General features: G+C 59.5%; 1 protein-coding gene across 3 annotated transcripts in view; it reads right to left on the minus strand.

Moving 5' to 3' along the window:
- Positions 1–19,170, minus strand: part of SIPA1L3 (signal induced proliferation associated 1 like 3) — a 214,129-nt gene that overhangs the window by 44,461 nt on the left and 150,498 nt on the right. For all 3 annotated transcript variants that reach the window (XM_075536258.1, XM_075536257.1, XM_075536259.1), the window contains 6 exons: positions 14,920–15,108; positions 13,821–13,995; positions 11,440–11,543; positions 9,853–10,010; positions 3,952–4,528; positions 706–980 (listed from right to left, as the gene is read on the minus strand). In XM_075536258.1, coding sequence (XP_075392373.1) covers positions 706–980; positions 3,952–4,528; positions 9,853–10,010; positions 11,440–11,543; positions 13,821–13,995; positions 14,920–15,108 — 1,478 coding nt within the window. The remainder of the gene's footprint in view (positions 1–705; positions 981–3,951; positions 4,529–9,852; positions 10,011–11,439; positions 11,544–13,820; positions 13,996–14,919; positions 15,109–19,170) is intronic.

Genomic DNA, 19,170 nt, shown 5'->3' on the forward strand with positions numbered 1-19,170 from the left:
TATGGAGCAGAGTATAGCTGGCCGGCCGGCCGGCGGGCGGGTGGCCTTAGGGAACCCAAACCAGACAGTGGCCAGAACTCAAAGTGTAGCTACTTCCCGCCAATTCCCAGACCAACTTAGGGTACATCTTCATGATGCTAGAAACCTACCAACATTAGAGATGACCACGCACAAGACGCCCACCCTCCCCACCCTGGCTTCTACCTGCTCTTGGAACAAAACCCAAGCTCCTCATGGGGGGGTCCTTCATATAACCCCCCCACCATATGCCCGCCACCTCAGGGCTCTGTGCTGGCCACCCGGCGAGCGGCCCCCGTCCCGCTCCAGCCCTTCTCAGAACCAGTCAGGACCTGAAGCTGGATTACAGAGTTGGATTACAGACTGTGTGGTTTAGGGCCCAAACCCGCAGACGCTGCGCCTCTCTGCCGTCTCCTCAGCACCTTCTGTGGCGTGTGCTAGGGCAGGACTGAGCAAAGAAGGGCTGGGCAGATGGGTCACTGAGTGTTCTCCAGAACGCCGACCTCATGGGGTCACTGGGTCACATGCACATCCAGAGCCTCCCCCAGAACTGACAAGCCCTCAGTGGATGCTCGGCCCCCCATTCCTGCCCCCCCCCAAATCACCGGTGCTGCCAACCAAGGGTGCCCTCCAGACCTCAGCACTCGGGAGCCGCCCGTCCTGCCCCGGCGGGCAGGGCGCCCTCACCTGCGGGGGGTGCCGTCGTCAAAAGGCGGGACGATGACCACCTTCACGGTGACAGAGGTGCGCAGCAGGTCGATCATCTGGTCGTGGGTCAGGGTGACCACGGCCACCTTGCAGATCTCCACCAGTCGGCTGCCTTGCCGGAGGCCGGCCTGCCAGGCAAACCCGTAGTCCTCCACCTCGGCCACCGTCCCATCGTACTTGACGTGGAAGCCCAGCTGCCCGAGCCCGTTCCGCCGTAGTGTCATGTCCACTGTCTCCCAGCCTTTGGTCATCACCTGTGGGCGGAAGGCAGGGCCTGGCTTCAGAGTGATGCCCCACCTGTGAACACCCACCTGTTCCAGCCCACGCTGACCTTCCTATGAGTGAACGTGGACCTGCAATTAGGGGACTTAGAGCCGGACACTCCTGCCTGCCTGCTTGGCAGCCTCTGTTGGGACGGCAGTCGCGGCCCCCTGGTGGAGGGTCGGGGCAGTGCGCCTGGCTTTGGGCAAGGAGCTGGGAGAGGGACTGGCGTGCCATGAGGGCTGGAGGGGGAGATGCTCCACCGTCCTCCTCCTCAGCAGAGGCAACCAGCAGGGCTCCAGGTGGTGGCTGTTTCATCAGCCGGGCCTTGGGCTGGGACAGGGTGAAGCAGAGCCCCCAGCTGAACCCAGGATGGGCCTGCAGTGCAAGGAATGCACCTCTGCCGTTTCGGGCCACCCACGGGACCACAGCGGGTGGGAGAAGCAGCAGACCAGCCACGCCCACGTCTCCCTTATGTGGGCTCCCCTCTGGCTCCTCCTCAGACCATCCTCCCCACACAGAACTGACGGACGACTGTTTGTGGGGCACTTCTCCTGGCAATGTGTCGCCGCAGAGGTGAGAACCCGATGAATGACCCCAGCATGTTCTCAGCGACACCCTCCTTTCTTGGTTCGAAGAAGACGAAACGGTGGGTGACGGATACTGAGCTGGTCACGTCAAGCTCCGGACCGCCCAGCAGACTCCCTGTTCCCGCACCCACCCCCACCCCCACCCCCACCCATGCACACCCCTACATCCACACCTGCACACACACACCCATATCCACACCCACACACACCCGTGCACACCCCCACATCCACACCCACCCCCACCCATGCACACCCCTACATCCACACCTGCACATATCACATCCACACCCACACCCACCCACCCGTGCACACCCCCACATCCACACCCACACCCACCCACCCACACCCATGCACACCCATGCACACCCCCACATCCACACCCACCCACCCACACCCATGCACACACCCACATCCACACCTGCACACACCCACCCACACCCATGCACACACCCACATCCACACCCGCACACACCCATACACACACCCACATCCACACACACACCTGCACCCATACACACACCCACACACACAGACCACCCGTCTTCGATGACTCAGTCTCCTCTCCTGAGCCCCCGTCCCCAGGGAGTGGGGTTGGGCACATGGCCACCGAGGTAGGGACCACATGTCTCTGTTTCCCTTGCAGCTGGGTGTGGACACATGACGAGGTGCTGACTGACAGGATATGAGTGGAGGTGATGGGGCTTCTACCTTATGTTCTTAAAATAAAACTCATCCCCACTCGCTCTCTCTTCTTGCAAGCAGGCGGGGGGGGGGGGGGGGGGGGCGGGGGGGGGGTAGTGAGTCAGCGGTGACCAGGCGGATAAGCACCACCACCTGGGGGAGAGGAGCAGCAGGGAGACAGACAGCAGCAGAGGGCGCCCGCGGTGCCTGCTGGGTGCCCCCAGCGAGAGTGCCGAGGGACACGCCAAGAAACCACCAAAGCCAACTGGCTGCCCTGGTGGCAAACTCCAGCGTGCAGAACTGCTTCCACCGCCCCGCCTGGCTGACTGCAAGGCCGGGGGTTCAAACCCAGCACCCACACGTTGTACAACCATGACCAGCCCCGTGCCTCAGGCGGCCATGACCGGACGCCGAGTTACCATGTGCCTGGAAACCAGTCTGCTCTCTGCGTTCTGCCCAGCAGCCCGAGCCTGAGCTGCCCGGCCGCAGGGCAGGTAAGGCTTTCTAAATCACGAGTCCCTGTCCGTAGCAGTCGATGTAGGTAATGCCTGCCATCTGGTTTTATGTTTGCTTCACTCTATACAAGTCCATGCTTGTACTGAGTCCTCTCCTCTCCTTACCTTGCTCTTTACTACTCTGGAACCCTTCCATTCTGCTTTGCTCTTGAAAACAAACAAAACCCAAACCTCTCTGCCCCTGACCACCGTGAATGATCCACTTTAGCCTCTACGTTTCCCAAGACCAGTGACTTCGTCCACCGCACAGGGATCCCGAGGAGCCCCGGGGGCACAGTGGCGGTGCAGTGCTGAGCTGCGAGCTGGCAGGTGGCCAGTTCAAACCCAGCATCTGCTCTGCGTGAGGAAGAAGGGGGCGGGGGTCTTCTCCCGAGATGTGCAGCCTGAGAGACCCTGACCTATCGTGTCACTGCGAGTTGGAACCAGCTTGGTGGCCTCACATGGCTTCTGTCCGTCTGTGACTGGCTTACTTCAGGGGTACATTTGGGCTGTGGTGCTGGTGAAGAATACTGCTCTAAGCACAAGCCCGTCCATCTTGAAGAAGGAAAGCCAGAGTGCTCCTTAGAGGCACGGAGGGCCAGGCTTCGTCGTGCATCCTTTGGGCAGGTCGTCAGGAGACCAGTCCTTGGAGAAGGGCCTCATGCTTGGTAAAGCGGAGGGGCAGTGAGAAAGTGGAGGGCCCCAATGCGAGGGACTGACCCGTGGCTGCAAGAGCACGCTCGGGGTCATGGGGACAACTGTGAGCAAAGCATTCTGCTGTGTTTAGAGTGGCGATGGGTCCAATCGACTCGATGGCATCGAACGGCAATGTTTTCAAAGTTATCTCTGCGGTGGCCCAGCTCAGAGCTTCCTTTCTCTGTGACTGAGTGCTCTTCCATGTATGCCACAGTCTGTGTCTCCAGCGCCCTGGTGTTTTTAACATACGCTTAAACTTAAAATTTCCTACCAACATTGAGAGGCAGTGTGTATACATCCACCGGAGGCAAAGACCCTGAGACTCTCAGTGCCAACCTCGTCTAGAAGCGCCTATGGGCAGGACCCACCAGACCCGTGTGGGAGTGACTGTTCCCTGTCTCTTGGGGCCGAGGAAAAGTGCTGGCCCCACTGACCAGCCTGGGCTGCGGAGGCCTCGGCCGGCCCCCGTGAGCCCCATGCCACAGGGGAGCTGGCTGCCTTACCTTCAGTCTCTGGACGATTTCCCGTATGTCCTCCGCAGAGCCCTCTGTGGCCTGAAGCAGGATGTGGTCCCCTTGCCCATAAAAGATTTTGAGTGTGGTGGCGTCGGGGGTCCAGCCGATGACGTCCCCGCAGTAGCAGTTGAACACCACCTCTTTGGTGTGCAGATCCAGGAGCACCACAAACTCGTTGGAGATGCCCAGGATGCAGTCCATTTCTAGCCCCTGCGCGTAGTCCTGGGCGGCCACCCTCCAGGCGATCGCCCCCGCGCTATGCTGCTCGGCGCCCGCCCGGGCCTTCGTCTTCTCCTTCTTCTTGGAGGTCAGCGAGATGAGGTGGAACTTGCCCGAGGAGTCCATGGGCGTGCTGGACACGCAGTTCTCGGCCAGGTCCTTGAGGTACTCCTGGCGGGTCCTGGTGGCCATGGTGTGAAACTTGTCCGATTTGTGGGCGGCGTTCTCCGCGTTAATCACCTTGGCCAGCAAGAAGTCTCTGAAGACGTCGGATTTGCGGAATGTGGTTCCACTGGGGATGGGGGGGCCGAAGGGAGGGGCATCTTTGGACCGGGTCACGGCCATGCTGCAGAGGGAGGGAGGGAGAGATCGTTTAGACGGGAGGCGGGTGGGAAAGCAGGGCGCTGTCTTTAGCAAGAAAATGAAATGTGTGCCGGGACTCGGGAGTTGACTGTCTAAGACCGGTCGTGCAGCTACATCTAATGGGTAAGCCACCGGCTGACTGGATTTGGAACTTGTAATTCTCAGGTCCTTTTTCCTTAAAAAAAGCAAAAGCAAAGCAAAGCAATACATTGTGACTGCCGGTGCAGAGGCTACACATCGGGCTGTGCCCACACAGCCAGCAGTCCAAACCACCAGCCGCTCCTCGGGGGCAGGACGGGCTTTCCACTGCCTTAAGGGGTTACAGTCTCGGAAAACGGTCCTCAAGGGTGACTCGGAGGTGGCACCACTCGCCGGCAGCGAGTTACGTGGTAGGTGTTAGATGGCACCATGGCATCAAAATAGGAGAGAGCGTCAAAGTGTCACAAAGCGTGTGACGTACCCCTGTAACTCCCCAGGGTTGGTCAGCCTGCGCTCCGACAGACCAGCAGTGGGCTCCATGCGGGGTTGGCAGAGTGGCACCCAGCCCAGCCCTGGCCGTCCCACAGACCGGGAGCCGCGGGGACTTGGGAAGCAGCAGTGGTGTGTCTCCGGGCTGATGGGGAGCATTGGTATGGTGTGCTGCCTCCACATGCGTGTGCGATGCTGCTATGTGCTCCCTGCCAAGTACGCCCACAGGGGTCTTCTTGGAGACCAGCATCACCAGAAGGTAGAACGGGAGGCTTCCTGCTTTGGTTGCGACCAGCACGCCAAAAGGAGAGGCATCAAAAACAAACAAGACAACGGCAGCAGCAGCAGAACCCAAGCTCACCGTCATCAAGTCAATTCTGGCTCAAGGTGACCCTAAGGACAGGGTACAAGCCCCTGTGGGTTTCCAAGACCGTCCCTCTTTACAGAGTCATGGGCTAAGAGCCTCACCGTTCTCCCCCAAACCGGATAACAGCTGCATAAGAACGCACTAGGAACCCGATCTTAAGCCGGTGCCCTGCACACACCCGAACCTTCATGCTTAGAGAACACTGGGCGGCCTGTGAGACCTGAGGGGGTGGCCAGAGACACAGACGGGCACAGTTCCTGTGACCAACTCCTGCCTCCCTACATGTAACAAAGGGCAGGTCAGAAGCTGGCAGTGGGCAAGGCGGGCAGACAGACAGGGGGTGGCCATGCCCTGTCTACCACAGGCCCCAGGTGGAGTGAGCCCCGAGACAGGAGTGGGCGAAGACAAGCTGACAAGTGAAGTTCGGAGATGTGATGGGCACCTTGAGTTTGACATTCTCGTGACCAAACCCAGGGGAGACCTGGCGGCCAATGGGCCATGGGGCAGAGGCCAGAGCAGCTGACAGAGCACTGGCCGCTGGGTAGAGAGACGTGTAGGGTCTGCAGAGACGCTGTGGGTTACGTGCTGTCTGAGTCACACCGTCTCTAAACTGACCAGAGGGTGACCCGGCCGAGCAGTCTGTCCTCACTGTGTGCAAAAAACTCCGCTCCACCACGGTGTGCAGGCCCTCGAACTGTCCTCCCTGCAGCAAAGCCCCCACTGGGGGGGGGGGGAGGGGGGCACGCTGCTGCCCTTCCCACTTCAGCAGTGTCTTGAGGAAAAGGCAGGGGGTGCCTGCTCAGGTCTCACCGACGCCTGCAAGCTGCCTTTGCCCCAGGCTCTGGGGAGACCGCAGACCTGCCCCACGGGAGCTCCTGCTCTGGGCAGATGGACGCCTATGTGCAAAGGAATGGACGGCTTGTGCTTCGGTTGCCAACAGGACAAAGTCGGAAGGAGGGCCGCGCTGAGGAAATGACAACTCAGCTGAGATCTGAGGGGCAGAGAGACGGCTCCCACAGGGCAGACTGAGGCCAGGGTGGCCAGAGCCCGGGGCAGTGCGGGGAGGAGCTGGCCCCCACAGGGTGGCAGCGGGCAAACAGCTTGCACTGCGGTGCTAAGAACACAGACTACGTCTTGAGTTGGACAGGCGGCTCACAGCTGGTGCCTCAGGGCCCTGCCCCCACCAACCCCGACCCAGGAGGTGACCTCTGCAGACGTGGTCACAGCTTCTGGGACTGAGCTTGGCCATTGGGGCATGGGTGGGCGGGAGGCCGGACTATTTATTTCCACCCTCCCTGCTGGGTGCAACAGTGACCCCCTCCAGGAGGGGCCAGGGGCTAGCCAGGAGCGGCGGTCAGCTGGGCGCTCTGCAGACACGGCACTGCCCCTGGAGGAGGAGCAGAGGAGCCGGAGCCCAGGAGACCTCGAAGGGACCCAGTCACACAGGCCAGGGCCCTGCTCCCATTTCACTATGTGCCAAGCCCCCAAAACACTGTGTGGATGGGACTGCCCTGGATGCTGCTGAGGCCCCGGGAGGGCAGTGATGTGGATTTTAAGGGCCCCTAGTGCCTCAGTGGGTTAAGCACCAGGTGGCTCAATGACAGCTGGCGTGTGAGCCCACCGAAGGCCCCACGAGGTAGATGAAGCAGGCTCCTTCTGCGCAGACCTCCTGCCTTTTTTGCTGTTGTATTTTGTTGCGTGTTTTTTTTGGGGGAACTATTTTCTTTACATGAAACTCAGGGTAGGTAAATCTAGAGAGGCCAACCCGATCAATAGCCCCTGGGTGATGGCAGGAGCCGTGAGGGAGATGGGGACCTAGTGAGAAGGGTTAGAAGAACGAAGATCTAGAATCGATTGTGGTGGTGGCTGCGCTCTCTAACACTCGCCAGCCGCTGAATTGTAGGACGAGTCATGTGTCAATAAAACTGCTGGGAAAATAAGACGAAAGCAACGTTGACGGCCCAGCATCAGCGCTACCTTGCCCATGGAGCTCTACCCTGCGGGGTGAATTGATGGCTGTGGGGTCAATTCCATCTCCTTGTGAACCCTATAGGCCAGAGTCAAACTGCCCCAGCACGTTCCTGAGGCAGTGCCGGAGCAAGGAGCCTCATCTTTCTTCCCCAGGGTGGTTGGTGGCTTTGAACCACTGACCTCGCAGCCCAATGCTGCTACTCCAGCAAGGCTCCTGGCCTCTGTCTAGTCAGCAAAAATGTTTTTAGGGTCACTATGTGCCGAGCAAAAGAAGCCCTGGTGCTGGGCTGCTAACCTCAAGGTCAGTGGTTCAAATCCACAATTTGCTCAGGGGAAGAGGAGGCTGCTGTTCCCATACAGGTGGACAGTCTTGGAAACCCTAAGTGTGGTTGGCTGAGTGGGACTCAGTTCGATAGCAGTGTGTGGGCTGGCTCTTCTGATGCACCAGGTGAAGGAGCCCTGGTGGTGCAGTGGTTAAACGCTCGTCTATAAACACAAAGGTTGGTGGTTCAAACCCACGAGCTGTATCCAAGGAGGGAGATGTGGCCACCTACTGACATCCAGCTTTCGGTGCACATAGCTGAATGTGACGGGGTCACCTTCAAGGCTGGAGGGTGTCGGAGACTTGTCTGCATTCACTCCTGAGGGACAGTTGGGAATCCATGCAGGGGTCACCTGGACTGGGGGGCAGGAGGTCAGACTGGGCTAAACATGAAGTTCAGTGTGCCCCCGGGTGGTGTGTGGGCGTCTATAGAATCTGGCAGCATGGGACGCCCATCACCTTACTTTCTGTACTTCCTTCTCAGAACGCTTCCAGTTTTGCATAATGAAAGTATTTTAAATTAAATTGAGAAAAAATAATAAGTCTTTGTGGAGAGCGAGCAGAGGCAGGCAGGGCAGGCGGCGGGGGCAGGCCGCAGAGTCCCTGCAGGTCTGAGGGGGAGCACAGACTGGGAGGGAGGGGGAAGGGCCCAGCCCCACTGACGACCCCCACTCTCATGGGGCCACCCTGCAGCTGCCCTCCACACCTAGCCTTGTCGGAAGAGCCAGGCAGCAGGCATCTCTGCTGCAGTCCCTGATGTTCTGGAACACATGGGCTGGGAGGAGGGCCTCAGGCCTGGGCACAAGGAGTGTATGGGCCCAGCAGCCCCGGGTGAGCCAGCCTAGACTGGGCACTTGAGCCCCATATCCCCCTGCCCTCGGGGGCCGGGGAAACACAGGCTCTCTTGTCCATCCGGTTGGGAGAGCTGATGGAGGCAGTGGGCATTCCCAGCACAGCCCCCAGTCCATGGCCCAGCAGTCCCATGTGGAGCTGTCCACTTGAACACACGTGTGTGGTGCGGGTCCACAGGTTACTCACTGCAGCCAGGGCAGGGGCGGGGGTGGGGCTATTGAAGGTGATGCGTCCTTGACAGGGAACAGGGGACAACGTATGGGAATGCGCGTTGCAGCCACAGAGCAAGAAGGCCTTAGGCGCTGCCACAGGGAGATCACCCCAGATGGCTGAGGGGCTACCACCTGCACGGAGACATTCAGATGCTGTCTGATAGGAGTCCTGGCGGTGCTGTGGGCGATAAGCGCGGCTGGTAACTGTGAGCTCAGCAGTTCAAACCCAGCAGCCACTCTGAGGGCCAAAGACGAGGCTTTTCGCTCCTGTAGAGACGACAGCCTCAGGAACCCACAGGGGCAGTTCTCCTCTGTCCTGCAGGGTCGCTGCAAGGTGGGGTGGACTGGACAGTGGTGGGCTGGCTCACACGCACAGTTTGATGTGCAGGGACCATCAGGATGGGTGCCTCTGTGAGGGTAACCGGGTGTGTGTGGGGGTTCGTATCTATGAGCCCTTTTTCACTGTCTGAATTTAGAACTGTTTATAAAAGACCCCCCCCCCCCCCACGCTGCTCCAGGACGAGCTGGACCAGCCAGGCTCTGAGCCAGTCACAGGACCCCCGACCCCGGGGGGCACGCCCTCCACACCAGAAGTGTTCCTTTGAGCTCCCCCCTGCTCCAAGCTGAGAGCTGCTGCTTGTTAAGGACACAGTTGGTACGAGCCCAGTGTCAGAGGCCCATCTGTGGTCCTGCCGCCTGCCCCCTCTCAGTTCTGGGGTCTTCTTTGGGGCTGTGGTCGTGTGGAGACTGGAGGCTGGGGGACAGGTCTTTGAGCCAAGACACAACGGCTCCTTTATCTCACATCTGGCTGAAGTGGGTTTATCTGTCCCTTACAACGACAGACTTCAGGCAAATACAAAACCCCATTACTTGCAGGTCACAAGCAGGGAGGAGCTTCCCTGGCTGAGAGACTTGCCTAGAAGGTGGGCACACCTGGACAGAGCCCCCAGGAATGAGGAGTCTGCTGGGACTGGGGGTGTGGGGGAGGAGGATTGCGACAGTGCTGAGTGTATATGGGGTGTGAAGGTGTGTGTGGGGTGAGTGTGTGTGCATGGGGGGTGAGGTGTGCGTGGGGGGTGAGGCTGGGCGGGGAGGGCAGCGGCAGGGGGCCGTACCTGTAGCAGACGCTGTCGGAGCAGGGGTTGTGCACGCGGACGATGATGAAGACGTGTTGGAAGTGGGAGCGGATGTTCTGGGGGGTGAAGGGCAGCGCCCCCGGCTCCTGGAAGATGATGGTCACAATGTCGTTCCCGATGTGCCTCTTCCTCAGCAGCTGGGGAGGGACGGAAGGGAGGGATCAGAGGCAGCACCCAAGAGAGGACCCTGTCCACTCGCTGCTGGGCCCACACAGGCAGCTCTGCTCTGAGACAACGGTCGCAGCGCTTTGTGTCCCTGGTGGCCGTCACGGCCTCTCGGTTTTGTTTCCTGTCTGCCTCTCCTCACGGACATGTCAGCTTCCCGAGGACGGGCTGCTCTAGTCACTGCCTGCCGCTCTCTCTGGAGACTGACACTGGAGTTGAGTGGTGGGCAGTGTGGCAGTTGGATGACTTTACGTGTGAAGGTGTCTGGTGGCTGTCACAGCCCGATGGGACTTCCCTGGGGGTGTGGCTTTCTCACAAGGCAGGCCCTGGGGCCCTCCTCCTTCTCTGCCTTCCTGCTTGCTGGCACTCTGCCCGGCCGTGTTTCCATCGACCTCGGATCCACAGGCCTCTGCGTCCGCTGGCCTGGGCTCTTCCTGCATTCTGCATCGTCGAGTGTGGCTGTGTGAGTCTGCGGAGGGGCTGATGGAGTGATCCTGGATCTGTCCCTCTAGTCAACCCCTATCACAGGCAGTGTGGGCTGGGGGCCTTCGACTGGCTCCAACAGCAGTCAGCCACACAGCGGCCGAGTGGCTCCCCTCTGCCCCTCTGTGCTCTGCTTGGAGAAGGACCTCTACTTGGACCAATCATGGTGCTTTTGTGTATGTGCTGAAACGACATTGCTCCCACTCACACCAGCCTCGCCCCGCTGACTGTTCTGGAAGCCACATGGTTACAGCAGCATTTGAACAAGCTCACCAGCACCGTCGGACTCCCCAGCTGTCAGCGCTGTAACTGTACTGTACAGAAAAATGCTAGGCCACGCCTGTTCCCTGGGCCAGCCTCCAGGGCACTAGTTTCCATCCAGTTCCTCCCCCACAGGTGCCGGCTAAGGCCACGTTGGTTCAGCTTTGTCCCTTTCACAGCTCCGGCTCAGAGGGGCTGGCTGACCCACCCAGCGTCACACAGTCACAGAGGGTTAGCAAGGAGGATGACCGGAAACAGGAAAGGCAGGAGAGAGAGGAGGAGGAGGAGAGGACAGACGGCACAGTGAGCGGGTGGCAGTGGACGAGTGGGAACAGCAGGAGCTGGTTCAGCACCAAATGGATGCTCTGAGCCATGAACCTTCAACCAGCTCACGATGGAAAGACAGCAGCAGCTGTCGACCCCTCTCGGGAATCGTAGTGGACAGAGGCCACAGGGTCAAGGAGAGGAGAGGCAGACCTCGTCCATCCCAATCCAGGGGTCAAGGGACCCCTAGGGAAAAGTCCATGTGACAAGGGGTCTCCACTAGCTCTCAGAGGTACCGGGAGAACTGAGGCTGGGAGGGGTGTGGGTGGGAGAGCACCTTGGGGTGCCACTGCACGCCCACCTGCCCAGCCGCCCGCCCGGGGCCCCACTGACCTGCTGCCGGTTGTTGGGCGTGTAAGGAAGCAGGGTGGAGACGTGGAACATGATCTCGTAGTCCTGGAACGTCGTGTACAGGGAGTGCGTGCCCGTGGAGTCGGCTGCAACAGAGAGCTTGGTGAGCGCGGCACTGCCACGGCCCGCGACCGGCTGTGTCGGCCGTCAGGTGTGTCCCGTGGGACAGTCCCCAGGGGACCCTGTTGAAGCCCGCTCTGGGGCACAGTGGTGAAAGCACTTGGCTCTCTGCCGAGGCCGCCTGCTCTTGTCACGTCCACAGGCACAGTTAGCTCTGTGGCTGGGCTGCCAGAACCCACCCGAGGCAGTGGGTTTGGCTCTCACGATGACCCCTTCCTCTCCCAGGACAGGAGTTGCAGAAATCCTGTACAGGGGACTCAGAGCAGCCGTGTGCTCTGCGGGCTGCGGGGCAGCACGCCTCCACACCAGCAGGCAAGACGGCCCCTCGTTCTTCCGCAGAGCAGCTGCTGGGTTTGCCTTGCAGACCCGGCCCTGAACCCACAGTGCCTCGGCTGTTGCACTGTGCTCCATGTCAGCAGCCTCGGTCCCGGTGCGCTGTGCAAGGAAAGGTACTAGGCAAGGAAAGGTGCGGAGTCAGGAGCAGCCAAAGCAGACTTGTCTGCAGGCTCGGCCATGCCGCACACGAGGGTCTCCGAGTCCCCGATGGGAGAGGGCCACCATCCACTACCAGCCCGATCCAGATGGGGAAACCGAGGCACAGCGATGGCGGGACGCACCCATGTCCGCGTCCCTTTGCGGCACCTCTGCAGCGTCCCCTCTCGGACAGACAGGAGCCCATCCCCAGCAGTTGTGGTTCAAGGCCCTGCCTGCTGCCTCGTCTCACCACAGCTGCCCGGATGCTCTTCCCGTGCCCCCTCTCTATGCCGGTTTATTCCGATTAACCCAGCACCCCACCCCACCCCGCCCCGATGCGGCAGTTCCAATGCCACTCCTCCTGGTCCCACATACTCATCTGGTTGAACGGGCCCTTCTTGGGACCATTCAGTCCCACTCTAGTCTCCGCCTCCCAGCTCTGGGGCTCCCCCACTCCAGCCCCGGTGCCCATTGCACACGTGCACGCAAGGCCTGTAGGAGCCCGGCACAGGGATCACCGCCGGTCACCCCAACCGGGCTGTGCAACACCAGGTGTCTCACTGCACACTTACAGGTCCCTCCCCTACCCCCCTCCTGGGGGCTCAGGTCTCAGTTTTCGGGGCTGTGACAGGTGGGGACATGGAGGCCCGGGCAGCTGATACCAGGTGGCTCCTGATGCTGGGGGCACCCCTTCCTGCTGGCTAAGGGGGCTCCCTGTGCCCCCAGAGCAAAGCCCCTTTCCACAGAACTCCCAATAGCTGGGGCTGCTGGCGCTGGTGTGAGGGGGACTGCTACTCCGTGAAGATGCAGTCTCAGAAACCCCAGGGAGCAGCTCTGCACTGCCCATGCATCAGAATCCACCTGGCCAGGCTGGCATCCAGGGGGAGGGCAAACCCACCCAGCCCTCGGGTGGAGCAAGCTGCGTTTCGGAGCAGACATGCTCATCTTCCTGGAGCTCAAAATTCCCGCAGGGCCGCAGGAGCCCGTGCCCTCACTGAGGGCTTCCCATCGGCCCGCCGCTGCTGGCACCCGCCCTCCCAGAGCCCAGGGCAGCCAGCAGAGTGGGGCCTCCGGTCCCAGCCTGCATCACACTGCTTGTTACCTCCTTCACAGTACAGACGAGGAAGCCGAGGCGGAGAGAGACAGAGCGGGGAAGAGAGCGGAGCAGAGACAGAGAGACAGACAGATGCGGAGAGAGACCGAGAGAGAGACACTCAAACCTGAGGGCCCCTTCTCCTGCCTCCTCTACGGCAGGGCTGAAGGTGGGGTGACAGTGGCAGGTGGCATCCTAGTCTCCTGCCCCGAGGCCCAACGGGATGAGGTAGAGCCAGTGATTGACCAAAGGCTCCATCTCGGGGCTCCCCCTGCCTGAGCAACAGCCCCAATGGGAAACAGCCTTGCTACCTCCTGCCCGGCTGCTGGGCCCCTTCTGCTCCTCACCCACAGCCCCCCCTCAGTGCCATCACGAGGAAGTGCTTCCATTGCAAACCTCACCGGCTGTAGAGGAGCCTGTACCGAGTACCTTGTCCTGACCGCCCACCTTAAGAAACAGACCACTTTAAAAAAAAAAGAAAAGAAACAGACCACCTCCACCCCAACCCCCACAGGGGCGCCAGTTTTCAGGCAAGTTCCCTGGACGCTGTGAAGACCTGAGAGGTGAGCACTGTCCCTATCACTCCCGTAACGCTGATGCGTACCAGGGACACGACCGGCAGCACGCAGCGGCTGGGCAGGCCGCCAGCAGTGCCTGGGGACCCACGGCCACTTACTCTTGACGTCCAGCTGGGCGGCATACTTGGTGAAGCCCTTCAGGCAGACCTTCTCCCCGAGGAGGGCGAGGAACTCCTCGAAGGCGGGGCCCGCCCCCTCGTTGTTGTACATCTCCTCTTCCGAGCTCTGGCCCGCCTTGCAGTACAGGACGCCCACCTTGTGCTTGCGGCAGAGCTGTGGGGGCAAGGGCAGCGTGCTGAAGACGCGCCAGGCGTGTGTGTGCGTGTGTTCCCCGAGCGGGGAGCCCTGGAGCAGCTGCGTCTCGAAGAAGGCCAACGCCTCAGCAGGAAAGGAAGGAGAAGGGGTGCTGGGGTCTGTCGCAGTGGTGACCCCCCACCCCCCGCTGACACACACTGGGGCCTGGGGGGAGGCTGGGGAGCCACTCAGCACAAGGGCCTTTGTTGGCCAGGTTCCCACAGGAGGTGGACGGGCACTCGCCGAGAGCCTGTAGGAGGATTCTCTCTGGAGAGGCTCAGGGCTTACAGCCAATGTGGTTTTCAGGACCCAAACAAACCCCCCACTGCCACTGGGTGCATCCCCACTCGGGGTGACTTTTCTACAGGGTTTCGGAGGCTGTCGATCTTTATGGCCTCAGCTCTCTTTAGAGCAGCTGGTGGATTTGAACCACTGGCTTCCAGTTAGCAATCCAACGCTTGGCCGGCAGGGCCACCAGGGCTCCTTGTCAGGAAGTGGGCCCTGAAGGCCAGTTTGTTTCGGGTGTCGGGATTCGAAAGCTGGCTCAAGCCGGGGCCAATCAGAGGCTCTTCTCAGATGGGCAGGCAGCCCAAGGGGTCTAAGAGATGCCAGGGCCCCACAACTCTCAGGGCAGTGGGAAGGGCACATGCTGAAGGGGCAGTAGGGGTCAGTGTGCAGGGAGGGCAGGGGGAGACAGAGAAGGAGGAAGAAAGAGGGCACTCATGATGCCCGCACCCCGAGGACGCCTCCTGCCCAAGAACCGGTTTTCTTCTTGTTCTTGGACTCCTGTGTACGGAAACTGACAAGTAGGTTTCTAATTTTTTCAAAATAGCCACACTGATACAGCACCCAGAAGAAGAGGGGGCCGCTGGCCCTGGCTCCCGTGTCCTCCACCCTGCTTACCCCCTGCTCGTCCAGCTTCAACAGCTGCTCCGTCACTTTGGGGGTGTTGAGGGCCAGTCGCAGGCAGTGGATGTTCAGCTCAGGGATGACGTACTCCAGTGCGTCCTTCAGAGGGAGGCCCCGTCCAGTGCCGTGCTTCGTGGCTGTGGGCGTGGCGTCCTCCAGGATGGAGCCTCGCAGGGTGATGAGCTGCCCGGGGCAGAGAAGGGATGCTTAGAAGGCTCTCAGGACCCAGGGCGGTGAGGTGACATCAGCGCACGCGGGTGGGGGGAACAAAGGGGCTGTTTTCTCAAAGATGACGATTAGATGCTTGGGCTCTGGTCTCAGAGCGCCCCGGGTCCAACCCAGGCCTGGCTGGACTGGCTACTTCCTGGCTGTGTGACCCAGCAACTTCCTATCTCTGAGCCTGGGTTTTCTCCGTGGTGAAGTGGACAGAGTGCTAAGATCAAAGGATTTTGGGGAGGACTGAACGGGGCAACAGACATGACCCACAGCTCCCTGGCATTCCTCCCTTCACTGTGCGGAGAGCAAGATCCCTGCCCTCAGGGAGCTGACTTGCTGGGGAGGAGCGGGGTTCCGGCAGGGCGTGCAGGGTGATGAGTCAAACAGGGGCCTTTCAGATGAGCGCTCTCGGCCTCACTGTCTGTCAGTGGCCTGTCACATCGCGGCAAGCGTGCCACCATGCGAGTCCATTCTGGCTCCCAGCAACCCCGGTGGCGGAGCAGACCTGCCCCGTGGGGTTTCTGAGGCTGTACAGCCCTGTAAGCACCTTCAGACGAGCTGTGCAGCCGTTTCACAATCAGTTACAGAGCGTTTTCTTTGTTCCTGCACGCAGCATTATAAGCTCCCCAGTTCCCCCCAACTCTCCCGCTGTACCCCCAGGAAGCCATGAACCCAGCTACTGTCTCTATCCTGGATTTCACATACAGAAAAACATACAATGTGCTGCCCCAGCAACAAAGTAAAACCCAGAAAAGACTTCAATCTAAGAGAAAGCAAAAAACCATAAAAATGAGCACGAATTTAAAATGGGTGAAAAGGGAGAACAATGATAAGGGGCTAAGTGGTTACCGAACTGCATCTGCACCGACCCACTTCCCTGTGCTCTGACAGCACGGCGAGGCGAGCAGAAGAGACTGTGGAGGTGCTGAGCAATGGAGCTCAAGTACAGTTCCCTCCTCCCACGTTGGGTGCTGTCCTCGACAATCCATGGATCACACGGGCTGGCACGCTCCTTGCTGTCACTGCTGCATGAAGGAGACCCGACTGTGCTGACTGCAGGCTGCTATCTTACCCCCCGGCTGCTGTGCCTTGGAACGGCTCCTCGTGTGACAACCAGGAGCAGTGCTACTGCGGAAGCACCTCTTGGGCACACAGACACAGGGCTTTTTGGGGGGTGGGGGTGGAGGGTTTCTAGCTAGGAGAGAAACTGCTGGATCCCTGGGTGTGCTAATCTTCAATTTTACTGACCTGCCCAACAATTCTCTACGCAGGCAGACCAATGAACAGCTGGCTAGCCCTGGTTAAAAGCCCCTGCTGCTTCACGACCCTGCCACCTTTACCCACCATGCCACCACTGCCCACCAAGTCTTGCCATTCAAACACGGTGCCTTGTACTGCTCTGAACACTACTAGGAAAATACCCTCCCCCCGCCCCAGGAGATGGAAGGCGGCACCAAAGACACTCTTGGGGTGAGGCCTAGAGGTGGGGTAGTGAGTGTTCCCTGGAAAAAATTCGCTCACCCTAAGTCAACAGACCCGGGGGCAGTTGGCAAAGCCAACACGCCATGACGCCACCTCTGAGCAGGCAGCTCAGCATCACCAGACAGAGCTGGGCAGGAGGCGAGTGAGGAAGGGCTGGGCTGAGCTCCAGGCTGGGGCTCCTAGTTCTGGTAAACTGAGGCCTTTTCAGGCGACAGGAAGCACCAGCGTGGGGTGCTCTGCCCTGCCTGTCTGGGCAACCGTGGGGTGGAGGACTTCAGTCAATGCCTCCATCACCGTCGGCTCTGCCGCTGGGATCATAAGGTGCTGCTGGGATCCGGTATCAGGCATCCGAAGACCCAAAACAACCATTTCAATGCAAGCAAGGCGGGGTTGGAATGGAGACCCGGAGCCCACCTGTAGACAATTGGACATCCCTCACAGAAGGGCCACAATGAAGGGGAGAGCCAGCCAGTGAGCAGCATGGTACCAACAAAACACACAACATTCCTCTAGTTCTTTAATGGCTCCCCCACCCCCCATCATGCCCCCAGTTCTACCTTACAAGCCGGGCTAGACTGGAGCATGAACACTGGTACAGGTAAGAGCTCTCGTCACACAGAATCTAGGACAGATAAATCCCCCAGGAACACCAGTGGGAGAATGGGAGTAGTGAGTGATACCATGAGGGCAGGGGGGAAGGAAAGGAGAGAAAGGGGGGGGGGTGTGAACAACAGAAACATGGGTGAAGGGAGAGAGCGGACAGTGTAAGATGTGAAAATAAAAACTTATAATTTATCAAGGGTTCCTGAGGGTGGGAGGGTGAGGGAGGGAAAAAAGAGGAGCGGATACCAATGGCTGAAGTAGAAAGAAAATGTTTTGAAGATGATGGCAACATATGTACAAAAGTGCTTGATATAATTGGTGTACGGACTGTTATAAGAGCGAGCCAGAGGGGGTGGCGGGCCGGGTCCACTGGGCCGACTGTCCCTGGGGGCCGCCGGCGGGGGTCGCGCACGGGGCTGGGGCGCCAGGGACCCTGCGGCGGGGACAGAAGGGGGTGGGGTTGGGGAGGGGGGTAGCGGCTGGTCACCGGGCCCGCGGGCAGGGACCGCAGGCCGGAGGGGACCGGTCGTGCGAGGAGCTTCCCTGTCGGGCAGCCTGGGTAAACCTACAAGATTAAGATGAATTTTTGTGGTAGATGGTTCTGAAGAGATAGCACTGTTTTAAGATGAAGGTGGAGATGTAGCTTTGAAGAAGAGAAGTTTTGGAGCGATCTATTTATGTAGCAGGAATGTGAATCCCGAGGCCTGTACAAAGTAACAGACGCACTCAGTCAGCTCCGAGAGTCTCACGTGGACCCTACCTCGAAATCAAGATGGTGGCCTACTGTGGGGAGGTGAGGAAACTGGATTAATCCATCCAAGGATTGCAGTGATAATGCACAATCATGACAGGTTCCTTTAACGTGGATCCCATGAGTTGAAAGAATAGAACAGGTTTCCTAACTCAACCCAAATGGACAATGGATCTGACTTTCTAAAGACTTCGAATTATTAAAACGAGAACCTGTCTGCATTTGAAGAAGATGGCACATTAATGACATGGACGTTCGCTTGTATGCCTGCATGGCTTCACAGTTAAATTTGTATGAGTATGATCTTGTGGAATGTGAACCTTAATAAAATTTCTAACTAAAAAAAAAAAAAAGAGCTGTAAGAGCCCCCAATAAAACGATTAAAAAAAACAACCCCAAACCATCGTGAGCCCTGGCTCCCAGTGACCCCAGGCTCCCAGGTGGGGCAACTGCCCTCACGGGGACTCTGCTTGGCAGTGCCCTCTGCTGGACCGAGTGACCAGACAGCCTCCCTTTTCCTCCATTCTTGCTTTGACCATTTGACTGAATTTTTCTGTGAGGTTTCTCAAGTCCCCTGCTTGCAAAGCTCCCAGAATTTCCTGCTTCCCCAGGCATGGTGAGGAGGACACTGGCAGGTCACCACACCGGGCCATCTCCCCACCCACACTGGTCCTCCTGCTCCAGAGGGAGTGTCATCGGGCTCTCTGCTCCGAGCCCTCTAGTGACAGCCGGCAATGGGGGCAGTTTGTGGGCCCCGTGTGACTTCACCCCCACAACGTCTGTCATCTTGTTGAAGGTACACGATGAGCAGGCTTCAGCAGTTCTGCGCTGTAGTTCGAAGCCACCAGCCACTCCTTGGTAGGAGAACGAAGCGTGCTACTCTGGTAAAGAAACGGGCTTCCCTGTCTCGGAACGCCCGGGGGCTGCTCCCCCCCACCCCCACCCCTGTCCTCTAAGGCCGCGGAGCCAGAATCCAATGGATGGCAGAGGCTTGGTTTTGGTTTCTCATTTGCTGCTGACCCAGATGTACTTGCTGCCTCGCTCTGGGCTCTGGGTGTAGGTGGACCCTCTAATAAGCTTTCCAGGACGTCCCCTGGGGGGGGTCCGCTGGCCTGGATTCAGACCCCAGATGTGCCCCTGGGCCTGGGAACCAAAGAGTGCCTTTTCCAGCAATGTCCGGGGCTCTCAACCTG

This window comes from Tenrec ecaudatus, chromosome 18 (assembly GCF_050624435.1).
Source record: "Tenrec ecaudatus isolate mTenEca1 chromosome 18, mTenEca1.hap1, whole genome shotgun sequence".
Lineage (NCBI taxonomy): Eukaryota > Metazoa > Chordata > Mammalia > Afrosoricida > Tenrecidae > Tenrec > Tenrec ecaudatus.